This window comes from Cebidichthys violaceus, unplaced genomic scaffold (assembly GCF_023349555.1).
Source record: "Cebidichthys violaceus isolate CVI_PGR_0920_01 unplaced genomic scaffold, fCebVio1.0.p SCAF_28, whole genome shotgun sequence".
Classification (NCBI taxonomy): domain Eukaryota; kingdom Metazoa; phylum Chordata; class Actinopteri; order Perciformes; family Stichaeidae; genus Cebidichthys; species Cebidichthys violaceus.
Genome location: NW_027176461.1, coordinates 1,199,728 through 1,217,500, shown reverse-complemented (window position 1 = coordinate 1,217,500; position 17,773 = coordinate 1,199,728). Strand labels below are relative to the sequence as shown.

The window sequence follows — 17,773 nt, the reverse complement described above, 5'->3', positions numbered from 1 at the left end:
GTGATGCCTCAGGTACACTTGGCTGTATTCCGGCAACCACGGTCAGTGGGCGAGCGATCCTGGTGTCGTTAAGCCGGAGATAGGAGGGGTCAACTTTGGATGTTGTTTTACAAACAACAAGCAAACAATTTCTACAAAGTATGCCTTTAAAAGTGCTTAAGTACTTCTGATGCTTTGAGATAATGCTTCTTGAAACACAAATGGAACTTGAGACAACATCTCAAAAGGGCCCAATGAGCAGCAGCTATTTCAGGTTTCTTGAGAAAACACTTGAGAGCCACTGTTCAGTCACATGAGATGGAAGTGATAGATTATGCAAAACATAACAAGACCAAACATGTTGCAGGGACAACAGTGAGAAAAGCAGGAAAAAGAAAGAAATGCCTTACCTCATCATAACTGTAGCGGCAGTCAGCTTTTTTGGACTTCAAATCCCACAACACCACTACTCCACACTCAAATCCAATCAGAAGCTGAGAGAAGAGTGAGAGAAGTGAAGCAGAGCTCAGCTGATTACTGTGAAACCACATTCTGCACATGTAACTCAGCTGCAGCATCACTGTCTGTGACAATCAAAGCATCCGTCATCTTTAACAATACTTTATTTCACTGATCATTTCTCAATCATGTCCTAAGACCTTTTTATGAAATGATGTAATTTGTTAATAATTATAGTTCCTAACACAGTTAGTATGCAGTAGTTGCTTTCCAAAGGAATTTCCTTGAAATATTTTTTTTAAATCTTAATAACTCCAAATGATTCAAAGGAGATCTACTGAAACCCAAGTAAACAATAGTTCAATCAATTAACAATATTTTCCATATTATGCTTTCCTATCGTATACCAATTTTCCATATTATTTTCCATAAAATTCTTAAAAGATTGCAACAATAAATCAATAAATAAAATGAAAACAAATGTATCACAAAACACACAGAAATATATATATATATATATACACATTTAAATATATCTAAAATATTTAAAAAACATTAAAAGCAGTCAAATTTGTCAAATTACTATGTATTTTACGAACCCTAGTAGGGCGTGCATATGGTAACTGCCACAATCTACAATGAGAGGACTGTTGAGCTCACTGCTCTCAGTATCTCTTCTGCCAGGATTTTGTCTGGGTAACATTATGGAAAGTTTCTGTGAACGATTAGTCTCGGAAGAAACCCTTTCTCCCCGATTTTGACACCAAAACCTGATGTTTACCATTGACATTTTAATTAGCTGAAAGTGTTCTGCTATCATTCTCCATTGTAGCTGCACAAGCCGTATTGACATTGTGTCGTCTGCACTGGAGCAGATATCCACAGGGGGACAAAAACAAAAAACGGTGTAGTTTAGTTTTAAGTCTCAGGGTAGAAATGTATCTCTGTTCCACAGGCGATGTGGTGGTCAACTATCAGTACCTTTCCTTCATCCATGGGGTTATCACTGATGTGCACGACAGGCCCCGGGTGTGTCTTGGTGGATCTGTGCAGGTTTTAGGGACAGAAGAGAAACAATAAGACACAGAGAGAGTGAGTATGGTCAAGAATATCAATCAATGAAGAACTAAATCATAATTATGAAAGCACAACGGAACTGCAGCTGTGTCACCTTCAAATGGTGCTTTGTATTCCGACTTTAAACATATTTACAACAAATAAGAATGAGATCAAAAATAATAAATGTGAGCAACAAAAAGTGCAGAATCTCAGCAACAAACTATAAGAAATAAAGTGTGCAAAACATCAACAGCAAAAGGTGCAGTACGACAGATATGGAGTGATGTGTATTGGGTGTTAAATGACATATAAGAGTATCGTATATATATATATATATATATATATATATATATATATATAATATTCAGAGTGACATACTTGTTGTCTGAAACATGCTGTCTAGCTTTTAGAGGGAGAATAACGCCAGAATCTTTGTTTGTGCACAAAGAAATAAGCGAGACTATATGATGAAAATGTGCATCAGTGCACCAGAGAGGGAGAGACATGACATACGAGAGAGAGAGAGAGAGAGAGAGAGAGAGAGAGAGAGAGAGAGAGAGAGAGAGAGAGAGAGAGAGAGAGAGAGAGAGAGGGTCACATGAGGGTCTATGAGAGATTATAGTGTGTGGAGACAGCATCACCGTGGCAACAGAGCAAGGGGGCACTGAGGGAGTGAAGGCCTAAAGAAAGTGTTGCTGCCTCTGAATGTGGTCTGGCTCCAGAGGCTAATGATCTCATTGTTGCTGCTGATGATGAGTCGATAGAGTCAGAGATGTGGCGGTGAATAAAAGGAAGGGATGGACTGGAATATGAAGTCCGGTCTGTAATCACCGTATGACACACCATTAATGAAAAAGGACTGTTTCAGGATATGATGAGCAGAATAAACGTGTGTATACAGTATGTTTTACAGTCTTAAAAAGAACGATTTAAATGTAATTTCTCCCATATAAACACCATTTTAAAGAATCAATAATGTTTTTTTAGAAAGCTCACTTTTCCACTGCAACACTAAATATGATGATTAAGAACACAGGCTGTCTATGGTGTGTTGTAAAGACATGGCTACCAGTGATCGGAAAACTTTTGACTTTCAACAGATGTTTTCTTAAAATCATTTCCCGGCTCCGCTGGCTGCTTCTGAGACTTTTCTCTGAGCTGATGGCACACTTTGCCGTTTTAGATCTGGGAGTTGAAAGTATCAGAGCACCAATTTATCAGATTTCATGAGCACACACACACACACACACACACACACACACACACACACACACACACACACACACACACAGTTATATTCTACTTCCAATTTTAGCTGCCAGTCACTGTTTCAAATTCATTTTTGTAGCTCACTGGTGGGTGAGCTACAAAAATTACCTAGAAAGAGCAACTTACTTTTCATTTTCAGTGCTATTTCATGCACAGAATCGGGCAGTGAAATAAGCAAGCCTTACTCGCCAGTGTGTTGGGTGACGCAGATTTTATCCACCGAAATTGAATTCTACCTCCAAGTGGCCCCTGCCAAGTTACATCTGGACCGTGCAGGAAATGCGGCACAACATTTACCGACGCACAGGATGTGATGTAGAATTCCTTGTGATCCTTAAAGTGGGTGTTTACACGGGGGAGTGGGTGACACAGTATAGGCCAATGGGGTTATCAAGTGGGCACTTCCTATCACAGATGTTTTGTTAAATCAGGCAGCAAACACCTCCAGAAGTCTAGTCAAAGTTCTGGCATGGCACAGTCAACACCTCCATTCCGCCCTCACACTGATCGGAGCTGCAGCTTTCACCGCCAACAGGACACACTGTATCTGCAAGCACATTCCTTTTGCAACTCGGAGTTTCCTGGTCGAGTGTCAACTCACATTAGTGCGCCGAGAAGATATGCAAATGGCTAGAAAGCGAGGGAGGGAAAAACAAGACAGTTGTGAAATACAGACTCACAGTTCGATGGCTTTGTTCCACATGATGACGTAGCCTGAGAGAGTGAAGGACTCCACGTTGACAATGTGGATGTTTCCTCTTTCTGTGCCGATGTAAAGCCATTTGCTCTGGAAGGGCAGGTGGCAGTATGTGATTCTGCAAGGAGATCAGGATCCATCACAACCAGGCTTTTGATTATCTCATGACTCAATCCCTCCAAAGAGTCACTCTAGTTGCTGCTGCAACTGGAAGGAGTAGCGAGTGACTAAGATTTAATTACAAAGGCCTTGCTCTGTGTCACACTAATGAAGCCGGACTATATATAGATCGGTGGGGAGGAATAGCCGAGTAAACACTGCTGTCTTTTCTCAACCGCTAGGAAGAGAAACATTCAGACACACACTACGTATACAGTGTCAGATGAACCCGGCTGACGTTAACCGATTAGTGTGTTTGACTGTTATGTCTGGTATTTCATAGGATTTGTTTTTTTACCAAACGGGGATGACATGTTCTTAAATAGTCAAATGAAGCTACATTAATTGATTTTGTCAACCACATGGTGGCAATAAAAAGCAAACATAACATCTGACATATTATCATCAGCTTACAAAGTTGTTACGGCAAAAGAGCACAAGCAACAAGTATTTAATTAAGGCCATATTTAAAGTCATTTTAGCTCTTTTTTGGTCTCTACCAACTCCTGAAAAAGCAGCAGCTAGAAGCTAACTTTGTGTGCAGTTTGATGCTGGACTCTAGTTTTATATTCATTTACATTGCTATTTATTAGTCTGTATACTGGCATTTATATACCCTTTTTTGTTCAGATTTTCCTATTCTGACTGTATTCTTATTACTTTTTTTTTTTCTTTAAGTCCCTATCACAATTATTGATTTTGGGTAGATAAATGTTACATAAATGAAAAGTATTATTATTATAATTTGTCGTATTTATTACTATTTTTGCTGCCTGCTGCTCCTGGAAAAAAAAGGTTCATAAGAGCAGAATTAGCAGGTCAGAGAAACAATGAGCTGAAAGTGTAATACTTATTTGTGTATAGGATGGTTCTGCTTTAAAGTTTGAAATCTTAAACCTCAAAAACAAAATGGCCTAAAAATGATGGTCGATGGATAGATTAGTAGAACATTTTTCCATGCATAGATAGAATTCCAAGAAATGTACTCTACATTCTCATTGGCTAGAAGGCGCTAATATTTTAACTCGACCTCATAAACACACTTTGCCTGTTTTGTTAAAGTTCATACGGAACCAAAAGACGACAACTGATGCATTATTTTTCAAAACATGATGGTAACGACACCTGATAATATGCACAGAGAAGCATGTGGCCAGCTGTGAAGACTGTTTCCACATTGTGTTCACGCTTCACAGACTGACAGCAAACAGAGAAGCAGAGGGAAGTTACTGTACCTCTCCCTGCTGAACTTGAGGGAATGCAGGATTGCAGGGATTTTTTGCCTCAGGTTCCACAGGTGGATGCTGTCATCAGCTAAGGCACTCACCAGCGCCCCCTATGGACAGGGTCACAAACAGGGGGGGTTGTTAGAAGTAAGTAAGGAAAATAGATTTATATAGCGCTTTTCACACACACACACACACACACACACAAAAGGAGCGGTATTTCAATAAAGAAAACAGAAATAACACAATGTGACCACATAAGGGGCACAAATTTACAAGAACAGTTTGACAAACACGAAACGTCTTTAAGAAAAAACGCACAATAAACAGTAAAATACACAATAAAAACATTAATTAAAAGCAGATCTGGAGCATGAATTTTACCCAAACGCCAGTCTAAACAGGTGTGTTTTGAGCTGATTTTTAAACTGATTCACAGAATCAGAAAACCGTAAGGGTGCAGGCAGAGCCTCAAAAGTCGGTCACCACAGGCCTTAAGGCGAGTGCGTGAGACGGACAGAAAAAATGTAACAAGTTTGACCTGAGAGCAGTAGTTCAACCATGTATGCAGCAGTCTGACCCTGCAGTGCTCTGTAAGTGAGAGTGAGAATTTTAAACTGGATCCTATACGCTACAGGGAGCAGTGAACAGATCTGAGTATGGGGGCCGATGTGTCTATTCGTCCTAGTGAGTAATCTGGCGGCAGCATTCTGGATTACCAGCAAACGGTTAAGAGCAGATACACTGAGTGAGGAGAAAAGTGCGTTACAATAATCAATGCGATAAGAGATAAATGCATGTATGATCTAGACAGCTGCTTAACATGAAGGGTCAAACGACATGGATTGGTCAAATATTACCCCTAGATTACGCAGGTTGAAGTGGGCAGCAGAGGAGAGTGGACCAACACTCTGAAACAACTTCATCTGGTGCAATAACCAGAACCTCCGTCTTATTAGCATTGAGCTGGAAACACTTGTCTGCTATCCAGTCCCTAATAGCATTGAGACGGTCTAGGAGCCGAGACAACCTGAAAGCCTCTCTGGGTTTGAAGGGAAGACGGAGTTGAAAATCATCCGCATATAAATGATACGCAAAACTATTACTATTTTAAAACTGTCCCAAAGGTACAAAACATATTGTGGTTGAGTGCTTGCCGTTTCATGTGGTTGTATCATGAGCACACAACTATGCCGGCATTATACTGTATGCCTATACAGTATAATGCAGGTCACAAAACTAACATTCCTGTGTAATCAATGTTTTCATTGGACGCACAGTTCACACTACAGGTCATTAATGGCCTACAAACATTGGATAAGCGCCAGTGTCTACGGTGCCTGCCACTAAGAACAAGGATAGACAGATGCGTGACAGCAAACAGACTTGTAGTGGAGGAGTGAGGAGGAGAAGGTGGAGAGAAAAGCAAACAAGGAAACAAGGAACAGGGAATGACAACAGACCTCGTTGATCAGGAACTGGAGCTGGATGACAGCCGCACCGCTCTCATGCTGACAGTAGCACTCCACACCCGCCCGGCCAAAGCTAAAAGTCAGCTCAGTCAAGGAAATCTGTGAGGGAAAAACCTTGTAAAACTGAATAATGTGTGTTTGAATAAGAACTTACAGATCACTTACAAAATCATTTCCAGCCTACTGTAGGTGTTTTTAGTATAAAAAAAGGTTCCCAAGCTCTTCCGTCTAATAACTAAATGTAAGTTGACATTTTCATTCAACATGAAAATAGCGAGTTATAAATAAAAATCCGTGGGCCCCGTCTGCCTTATTTATTCACATGCGTCAGCCATTATGACGACAGCAGGATAAACTTAACTCCCACCGCTCTCTATAGGACTGTTAAGTTCATGTCGGAGAATCCCTGCCTGCTAAATCTGTCCATTCAAAAACAGCCGGGTCAGCAATCCAGGCAACAGTAGATGTCAGGACTCAATTTGAACTGTGTTTGAGCTAAAAGAGGAAACCTCAATGATTGCATGCGTGGCAAAAAGGGAGAGCGCCACCACAGAGGAGCACCGGCAGGTAGCCACAGGACGGTAATGTGTCCTGCGAGAAACCCTCCGAATACTCTCACCACACAGCACAGCAATGAGGAGCACAATGGAGGAAAAGCTTGTCTATTTCCACCAGCCTGTAATCACTTTCTCAGGCACGCAGTATCTGCACCAGTCATGCACACAAGCACAAAAGAAGAAGGAAGCAGCGCGACATCTAATCACAGAGAGGATCTCTCGACACACGAAATAGCCCACAATAAGACAAAAGGGTGCACTGTCTCTCGCACTCCTAATGCGATCATGCCGGAGAGATGCTCCAAAGACGGACCCGTTGTGCTCACTATCTCAGTCCATTTCCAGCTGACACAGCATAATGTGTGTGAACAGGATTAACCGAGCTGCGATCAAACAATCCCTCAGTGCCTTAAACAAACTAAGGCGGGGTTGCAGGAGGCCGTTTCAGGACAGCGGGCATCACTTTCTGCAGAAGGATGGAGGCAAACACAGACTTTCAGACTATAAGCCGGCGCCAGTCGGAGGCTGTTGGCAACTGAACTCACATTCACCCGTGACCTTTCCGTCCAGTTTTAGCTCCTGGCCCCGCAAGTTCTGTACAACATTTGTCAGAATTATTAATGGACATCACGGCTCCACAGGTCCACAACGGAGGAGGACGAGTCATTAAGTCAGTTTCATAGCCTCTGGTCATGCATAAATGAGAACAGAGCAACAGTCTGAAGAGGAGGAATGTTAATATGCAACACTGTAGTGTAGTCATTCTGCTAGCATCGAGGAGAATCACTTCAACAGCCTCACAAGGAGCTGTTTTTGTTCATTTTTCTGTGTATGTGAATGTACAGGTGTCTAAAGTGTGACCCGATTCTGATGTAGGTTAATGGTGCTGCTGAGCCAAGCTACTTTCTAGGCTAGCAGGAAATTACTAAGATGTTATCACTGTGGTGGGCAAGTAGAGCATTCTGTTGGTACTTCCTTTTACGCTTCACGATCAAAACCTTTACGGGGATCATGTGGGCCACAAATACAAACTATATAGTCTGTCAACTGAGGCTGTTTAGACTACAGTACTCGTGACTGTATGTCATGAGTAGAACATGTGCTTCTAGGATTGTGCGAGCACAGGAAGCTGAGTCACACTAGTCAACTGGGGCTCGGCGTGTACCCAAATGCTCAAATAATAGTTCCTGTCATCATCGTTCGGTCATGTGATGAAATTCAACTGATTTTCAATTTTATGAATTATTCCTTTAGAGCTGAAACTGACAGTTAACTCCATATCTTTGGGTTTTGGATCGCTGGTTGGACGAAACAAGCAATGTCTACTTGTCAACGTCAACTTTCAGAAATTGGATGGGGCATTTTTCTTTTTTGACTATTTCAGATCAAACGATTAATTATCCATTTTTTTACTATTTACTGTCTATTAAGTTCTTCGCATGAGAGAAAATCCAACGTGGACATTTCAGAAATAAATATTGAACATGTTGCTCTCTCAGCTTTGTACCTGTGAGTTTAAGACATGACACACCCCCACCCTCTTTCAACATCAACACTTCCTCCATGCGGTAAACCAACATGGTTAACCCCAGCGTTTCAGCATCAGCAGGTTTTCTTCTTCAGTCAACTGATAGTCATCGGGACAGGAAGTTATCTTAATCATGAAAAAAAGAGACGCTGCTCTCTGCAGCCTTTCTTGAAGTCTAAGTTAAAGCCTGGCTGAAGCCAAAGGAAGAGGAAGCTACAGGCCAGTGGTGTGTTTCTGCAATGGAAGCTCTTCAAAACAAACTTCTGACTTTTCACATGACCCGTCAGCTGCAAGAGCTTATTAAACTAAAATGCAACGTGATCCATTTTGCACAATCTTAAACTTTCCTCTTTTCATTTCCAGAAGTTCAAAACATTTACTGCCACCACTGGACTCCCATGTAGGTCAAATAAATACGAATTGCTGTTTTGCTTTGGCTCCGACGACAAACACTGAGCAGAGGCCAAAATTTAAGAGCACATATATTAGAGGGAGCAGAGGACTGACTACAGTAGCACACTGATTAAAACACTGTAGTAGAGACAGATCTTGTAAAAGCAGACATTTATTGCTTGTAGACACCTCATTGAGCTTATGTCTACTGAGCTGTGGCAGCGTTTCCAAACTCCGGGGGCAATGAGGCAGATCAATACAGCCTGTCTTTTGATAAATGGACCCATTGCCTGAATGACAGTAATCCCATCAGCTCCACCTCGCACATTAGGACAACATGGAAGCAGTGTGTGTTCTCCGGGAGTTACCCTGTAAACGCGACGCTCTCTTAATCTGGAGAGTGGATGAAGACGAGGATGGAGACACTTCTAATGAAAACCCTAAATAAAGCAGATGGGCCTCCCATGCAAGATACCAGTGCGCAGGGAAACCCTGTGTTTACACACAAGTAGGCCAACCCTGAAGACATGGTGTAAGCAGCGTAACAGGGATATGTTCCAGACGTTTCACATGCAGTGTTGAATAGTCTGTAATCCAGGGGAGTTATTTTTGGTTACTGTGACTCATGGAAGTTGCTTGGTTAGCTATAAAAAACATATTTTTATCCTTGAATACAAACACAAAACGGACTCCCGACTACCCGAGGGGTCATACGGCACTGTAGCAGCTTGTGTGTGTGTGTGTGTGTGTGTGTGTGTGTGTGTGTGTGTGTGTGTGTGTGTGAGTCCAGTGATGTTTACAGCACATATGAAGTGGCATTCTGGCACAGACTGGGCAGCACAGTTGATGAGGTTGGCTCCTCGGCATATGGCAGAGGAGCTGCTCATGCTACTGCAGAGATACCACTAATGAGCCTGGGTGCTCCAGGAGAAGGAGGCTGCTGGCTGCACAGAAACACATCCAAGCTAATGTCTACCTCCGAGACCCTGCACCTCCTCTTTGTGCTGCTCGGATTTTTATTTTTGTTGTGTTGGATGACAGGAGGCAAAGACAGGTCACTTACAGTTTGAACTCCCCAGACTTTGCGGAATGTTGCAAGGCGATTTGATCATATGACATTTGCTGAAAGGATGACAGGAAGTTAAGACATGGCCCTGGTGTGTGTGTGTCATGTTTGTACGAATGTGTGTGTGTGTGTGTGTGTGTGTGTGTGTGTGTGTGTGTGCGCACGAGGGAGTGGAAAATGTTGAAAAATCGCTGAAATCATCCAAGCTTTACTTTCCTTGTCTCGTCATTTCCCCGTGATGAAAAAATAAAAAGAAAGGATACAGCCTCAAAGCTCCAGTCTGGGTCCCGACGGCCAAGATTTTCTGCACGGGGTCAAAAGCCATCGAGGATGGTTGATATGGGAAGCCATGACGCACAGTCTGCAGGAAAGAGCAGAATTTATATTAGACCTCCAGTCAGCTAATCAATCATCTGCTACACAGTCAAGCTGGCTTTACTGGAGGAAAAAGAAAAAAGAACATCATAATCTCCTAGAAATGTAATCCTTCAATGTGGAAAATTACTCTCATTATCAAAATAAATTAGATAAAGCATAAACATTAGTAACTGGAATTTTTTTTTCCTGATATCTGCTTGACATGTGAGCAAGCTCAATCCAGTAAAACATCAGTAATAAATTCATTTTATCCATCCCACGGCTCACATTTTCAGCCTCGGAGTGCACTTCATTGCCAGGATCTTGCAGTCCCCCAGCCACCAAAATGTTATCATCATCAGGCATCTATAACTCAATTGTTTCGGGTTGGAAAACCTTGCCCGTCCATCCATCCATCCATCCATCCATCCATAAGCTCTGTGCTGCTTGCAGCAGTGTTATGTAACAGGTTAACCTAGGGACCTGACCTGTTCTGCTCCCAGCTGGGGCAGGAGCTGGTGGGCCGGGTGCTCCAAGCTGTTCGACACATTTATCTAACGCAGGTAAAAACCTTTCCAACCAGACCTACTTAGATTAATAAACCAGTTTTAGTTCACATTGTGTGTGTTGACCAGTGAGGCTGGGATTTAAAAGCAAAGGTTTCCTATTGTTTAGAAGTCTTGCATTCATTTGCACTGATAGAGTCGGTTGCTGTAATCGTTCCTCCTGGTCACACCGGCCCTCACCAGATGAAAGGGATCGGGGGACAAATTGGCAGCCCTGTGCAGAGTTTAGCTGAACGAACACACAGGTCAAGGTATCTACCAAAGTTACTGTCTTTTTAATCCACTGTCCAAGAAAACACAGAGGAAATGTGCAAAAAAAAGACTAAAATGTAATGCATTTAACTTGACACACTCGGACTGAGCTCATATTAGCTTGAGCTGAACTGAATTAATTTGTACACAGGACAGTGTGGATGTTGTCCTCCATCTCTTAATCATCTTATGAGGGGGGGATCTCTGCACAGCCAGAGGGGACAGCAGTTATTACAGCAGCGTTCAGTGTACAGCAGGGCACAAGAGTGTAGTATTAAAATAAGATTTGAAAGAAAGGTGAACCTATTCTTTAACTCAAAATGCTCTTCCCTTCTTTGACAAACTGCAGAGAGCTAACCAGGTTAGCTAAAGCTAACTTAAAACAGTGACTTGAGGCGACGACTCAGTGCAACGCAAACAGCCACGGTGCTGTGAGAGACATCCTGGGTACATGCAACTGTGGGACACGGCCGAGCAAGGCAGGAAATGTTTACGATGAATTCCCTGTTAATGACCTGCTCGGTTTTTTTTACTTGTACTTTAATATCTTAGAGTGAAACCCACCTTGCAAAGCTGAAAATGGTCCGACTGGAGAGTCTCCTGGATAGCGTCGTTTTCCCTGGGAGTACCCGGCTGGGCAGTTGCGGAGGAGGAAGAAGAAGAAGCCGCTGTCAAGCCGTCCAGCACCTTTCTAATGTTAAACTTCTTCATTTTACTCCGGTACCGACGCGAGACGGTTGAGAAAACAGATCAAGCTCGCTACCATAAATTGGATAGAGAAGTGTGTGTGGGGGGGGATGAGGAGCTGCTAGCTAGTTAGCCGATATTACGCACAGTCAATATCTTTCTGTATACATCTCACATGTTACGGAGGGTGTTGCTGCCAGCGCACTCTCCCAAAAGCACCCGAGTCACGAACATTGATTCAGCGAGTCCTTTCCGATATCAGTGTCAATCCGCCATTTATGTCGCCAGCTTTTTTCGGCGTTATTCGGTCGGGATCAATCGTTTCCGTGAGCTGTTTCCCCGGCCAGGGCTCACAAACTACGGCTACGGAAACGCAGTGAGCTGCAGCGGGGATTGAGTCTGCGCTCTGCTGTCACCCGGATGCTGGAGCCGGTGTTACACTGTTTTCTGTGACCTGTCACATTCTGTGACCTCGATGGGAAACCTTTATAAACCAGAGTTGTATTCCGTGTTTTCAAACGCTGTTTTTTTGTATTGGTTTATTTGATAAGGGACAGTGCACATTAATAAAAACATTGCTGTAAATGCGTTAAATGAGTTAAAGTCAAGAGTCTATTTTTCATCTGTAGTCCCAAAAGGCAGATATATATATATATATATATATATATATATATATATATATATATATATATATATATATATATATATATATATATATATATATATATATATACACACACATTTACAAAGTTATGCAATATTGACCCTTTACAATGCGTGCACAAACAATGAAAGAAGTGAGAATATTAATATAAGTAGTATCATCATTCAGGAGACTCTTATACTACATTGTCAAGTACTAACAAGACATGAGGCTCTCAAATTCAACACACACAAAGCAAATAAAATGAGGGATAACTATGTGAACAGAAGCTATGACTTTGCGGATGTTTTGATGGAAATCGTTACCCGACATGAGCCAGTGCTAAGTGGAGGAGCAATTACTTTTAATTGAGAAATCTATTTTCTGTTCGGAAGGAAATTAAAATATTTTTTATCTAAATGGACTGTTTAAAAGTGCGAAGAAATAATGTTCATTCTGTCGTGTAGGGGGAAAAACGTTATTTTACAGTTGCATTTGTTTATTTTGACATAAAATATATATATATATATATATATATATATATATATATAATAAATAATATTTGTACAGGCCTAATTCATCCTGCCCACATCTTATTGCTAACAAAAACAAAGTTGTGGCTGTAGCCTACAAATAAATTCATAAATAAATATGATTAAAAATGTACATAGTGTAATTTTTGTGGTAATATAAACATGTCATATTATAATTGATTTTGTTATAGCAGCCCAATTTCCCCAAATCTTTTACAACAAACTCTAAAAAAAGTTGTTACTATGAATACTGTAGCAAATTCGATTTGATAAACATTTTAATTAGGAAACCTAAAGTTCACAGTGTGTTTCAGTGTGTTTTGTGGCCCCCTGCTGGCTGTGGGGTCCTAAGCAACATTAATGGCTCTGGGCTGAGAAAGAAAGAGAAGCTGAACCTTGTGACCGCTATCTAAGCCTTAAACACTATCAAATAATGATGTAGGGGCAGTTATAAAAACATGCCGAAGTTGTTGATGTCTAAAATTCTGCATTTACGTCTTCTCGTGCATAATCCTCTTCAATGAAGATCTTTCCCACAGACATTTGATATCCTTTTGTAAGCGCTAAAGGTCCAAATTAATGATTCAATCTATCGTGTGTGCATGGAAAATAGGCTACTTCCTCTTGTTCCCCAAGGAGGAAAAACCAGGTTAGTTTACCTCCTCAGAGAATTAGAAAACTAGAAAATCTGGTTTGATGAACAGCAGAAAACCTGGTTAAATGATCACCTTCATGATCTGTCGTTTAAGAGGCCCACCTTTTTTATTGGCTGAGATTTATTTCCTGTTTTTTTTTTTGTTTTTTTACTGAATTTAGATGGCACATTGTCAGGAAGCACTCTTTGAATAAAAACATCTGAAACAGGCATATAGAAGAGATGTAAGATAGTCAGCTATAGATAGTTTTTATAATGAAGTAAACAACATGTCATTTAGATTATTGCATGTGAGAGTTTTTGCGCCACATAGATTGAAGATTATAAAAAAAAATAAACAAACAAAATCCTTAAATTCTTTCTGTAAAATGTTTTGGTGGACTTATAAAATTCTTTCCTCTTTATAAACCGATCGCATTATTAGTACTGTATCCTGCTTCAGTTAACATGTTGCTGTAGGCCTAAATGGTATAAGGAAGTGTTTATAGTCATAAAACTGACTGATCTATAGCAAAACAGTTTTTTAGATAGACATACATCTTGTAGTTACTTTTAAGTTCCAAAGCCTCAGCTTCCAGTACACAAAGCTCATTACGTTACTGTCATTTAGCAGACGCTTTTATCCAAAGTGACTTACAATTCATTATCTATCTATACGTAGCACAGCTACGGGAGCAATTTTGGGGTTAAGTGTCTTGCTCAAGGACACATTGACATGAGACTAGTGGAGCAGGATCGAACCACAGGATCGAACCGCCGACCCTCTGATTGAAAGGCGGCCCTGCTCTCCACTTAGCCATGGTCACCCCATGGTCATATCCTTAATATTGTTTCAGGGAATTGGAGGAATTTAACATCCTGAAATTTGTAATATACAATTTGATGTACATTTCAATCTTGTTCAGATATTGGACTGTTCTCCGGTCAGATACAAGCTGATAAGTAGAAAGTGGTCTGTGTGCTCTTCTTCCACCACTGCTAATAAACATATTGGAGGATTTCCTGTTATAAATGTCTTCAAACAGTTGCACCATAAAGCTTTTCTGAAACACTTTAACACTTGTCTTGCACATACATGTTTTGTACACTAGATAGCGTAGTCTACCAACATTCTACCACCATTCAATCGGACTATTGTTTTGCTTTGGTGGAGGGCTCTTCTTATACTGAGCATTCAGCACCATGGACAGCAACATATGGATTTCTGCCCCTGATTGGTACAGGATTTGATCTGGTTTCAACATATAGTTTCATTCACATTCTGGCATTTTTGCAAACACTTTTCCTGCAAGATGTCCGTTTAACATACAGAATATCTGTGCATTGAAATAGCAGTCTGCTTTCCACCGACAGTGAATCTTAATTAACATAGGCCATCATAAAATAGGTCAGTCGAGACACAATGAGAGGCTGACAAAGGCACAGCAGGGATACATACACTTCATCAACCTATTCACAAGTTTGACTAAATTGAAATTTTCATGCAATCATGAATATATGAAAGAGGCTGCCAGCGAAAATGCTCACTGGAGGGCAAGATAAAATAGGGCAATATCAATAATGCACACATAATGGGATCTGATGCAGAGAGTGTGACTCCCATTCAGACTGTCATATTCATAACCAACAAGTTAAGAGGTCGAGCTTTTGTGTCCGATGTGAAAAAGTATTGGGGCCATCATCCCTGTTTGACTCCTGAATTTAGGTCTCCGGTATCTGGGACATAAATCCATAATTAGCAGTTTTGTCTAACTTCTTTCCTCACTTCTCCTCGAGCACAATTGCCACACAAGGTGAACTTCCTTCCTTGCTTTTTATGCTGTAACACACTTGATCAGCAAATAAATGCTGCTGTAACACAGCGTTAAGGGTTTTTTAAACGTAGACTATTGCAAGGTTAAATAAAGACATGCACATGACGTACCTGGACAGCCTGGATTTGGACAAAAGCTACTGTGTTTGGGTACCCAGCAGCAGGATGTGGAACAGATCCCTAGATGCACAGCAAGGACACTGAAAAGTAAAGCTACAGGACAGCAAAGAACAGATTGGTGTGCAAAAATAACCCCGGTGAGCACAAAGGTTCCACTCTCCCCAAATATCTGCAAGACAATGCCCTTAATCATATCACTGACTTATAATATATCAACTGAAATAATTGCATTAAAAGCATCCAATTGTTTCAGAATGAAGATTTAGTGATCAGTGACTCACAAAGAGGAAATTAATTCCCTTTGCAATCGATCCACTTAAACATTTAAGGGATGTTGCTTCATTGAAGGACAACAAGTTCAAAAGCCTCTGCTGAGAATCAGGATTAAAGACAAGACGAACGAACTGATGGGAATAAAACTGACCCACTCCACTCTTCAGGGTCAAGTCACTGTACTGTGGAGAATAGTTCACTACCTTACCAAATGTATGTGGACAGAGATATTGTACAACTGCAAGACTACTGATTTGCTCATCTGTTCGTCATTATGTGTGTGTGTGTGTGTGTGTGTGTGTGTGTGTGTGTGTGTGTGTGTGTGTGTGTGTGTGTGTGTGTGTGTGTGTGTGTGTGTGTGTGTGTGAGAGAGTTTGGGCAGTGACGTGATGACGTGATGTGAATGATGATGTCCTTAAATTAAATGAAACAACTTGAGGAAACCTGACAGGCAGCTGAATCCACGCAAAGCGTGATTCACATACTAGTTTTATGAATGGACTACTTGTAGTTCAACGTCATTCATCTCCAGACAAATGTCACCTGACCAATAGCTTCTGTGTGGTTGCGCAACATTAAACAGCCTTCATGTGTTTACATACTTCACCGAGACAAACAAGAAATGAAACACCTGAAGCTCAGCTTGGTGGAAAGAAGAAATGAGATGAGGAGACTGAGAGGAAAAGAAAGAGAGAAGGTGATGGAGATGAGCGAGGAAGAGCAGGTACTGCTCACTGTGTCCAGGATACCAGCAGCATTATGTCCCCGTGCTGTTTAACACAAATAAAAACTCACCTGATCCAATTCAAACTATAGCATTGAAAGGTACAGTGGAACCTATAAGCTCAATTTAACAACAAACACCAAGCATGATTGTAGAGTAATAATATAGTATTGTTGTATAAATACATTACTGTAAAACACACATTTAGCTTACATTTATGAACTGTTCATATATGTTCAAGACAGAACATATATCTATATTTTGCAAACTCAAATACAACATGAAATAAAGAAGGTGTACATAATACAGGATGATAGGAGAGAGAAGTGAGGAGTCACAGAGAAAGGGACAGGCAGTGAATACAGAGGATTAGAGAGAACAGTAGGGTGACTCTGCATTTAACACTTAAATCAAACACTGACAGCATTCATTTTAGCCTCTTCTATATTTTCACATTGTAGTGTGGATCATTTGTTGTAACATTCAACCTGATTCTTATGTATTACTACTTGACAGATCATTTATGCAATTTTTGCGCTCCAAACCTCTTGAAATGCAAATATTTACATCAGGTAAATCAAAACGTTTTTGGGGGAGCATGCTAAAGAAACCCCCGAACAAGCTCAGTTTTTCCACCTCGTTATTTCGTAAACCCTGTGTGCGGCCATGCTCCTAAGAACTTGAGGACCCAGTGTTAAAATATTATACATTGTTATTGATTAGACTACCCATAATGAGTACACTTTGTGTGCAATACTGCAGTTATATGTAAGTAATAGTTGTGTATGTTTATATTGCTGCACTGATACTTTTACTTTAGTAAAGGATGCAAATACTTCTTCCAATAATAGTGGTCAATACTATAAAATCTTTATTAATGAAATCATGACCAGGAGTCATTGCTGTAAGTGCCTGATGCTCCATCTGAGAATGTCGTATGTTTGTTGTTTATCTCTGCCTCAACAAATCTATAACTTACAAATACATCAATCTGAAAATGTGGTCATGTCATGCTTGGCTTCCTATTATAGAAAAAAAATAACAATTTGTTGTCGATCTACGATTAGATAGAGCATAAGTGCTCTGCTCCTTCCAGCTCTCTGGGCGGTATGTAGCATATTTCCTCCCTCCACCAAAATCAGGTCATGCTGATAGCTCTTCTCTGCTACTGGCCATATCAAGCCGGGCTGCGATGCTTATGCATGGGTCTTAGCTCATCTCACTGTGAAGTGATTAACACATAATTACATGCATGGGTTGCATAACAGACAAGTAACACTCAGAGC

The 17,773-nt window shown here is 40.8% G+C and overlaps 1 protein-coding gene across 4 annotated transcripts in view; it reads right to left on the bottom strand.

Annotated features, from left to right (window-relative positions):
• Nucleotides 1–12,097, bottom strand: part of stxbp5b (syntaxin binding protein 5b (tomosyn)) — a 26,347-nt gene extending 14,250 nt beyond the window's left edge. For all 4 annotated transcript variants that reach the window (XM_068721607.1, XM_068721608.1, XM_068721609.1 and 1 more), the window contains exons 1-7: nucleotides 11,604–12,097; nucleotides 10,128–10,225; nucleotides 6,312–6,393; nucleotides 4,858–4,958; nucleotides 3,447–3,581; nucleotides 1,420–1,483; nucleotides 390–473 (exon numbers count right to left, since the gene is read on the bottom strand). In XM_068721607.1, coding sequence (XP_068577708.1) covers nucleotides 390–473; nucleotides 1,420–1,483; nucleotides 3,447–3,581; nucleotides 4,858–4,958; nucleotides 6,312–6,393; nucleotides 10,128–10,225; nucleotides 11,604–11,750 — 711 coding nt within the window. In that variant the 5' untranslated portion in view covers nucleotides 11,751–12,097. The remainder of the gene's footprint in view (nucleotides 1–389; nucleotides 474–1,419; nucleotides 1,484–3,446; nucleotides 3,582–4,857; nucleotides 4,959–6,311; nucleotides 6,394–10,127; nucleotides 10,226–11,603) is intronic.
• Between the last annotated feature and the right edge of the window lie 5,676 nt (nucleotides 12,098–17,773).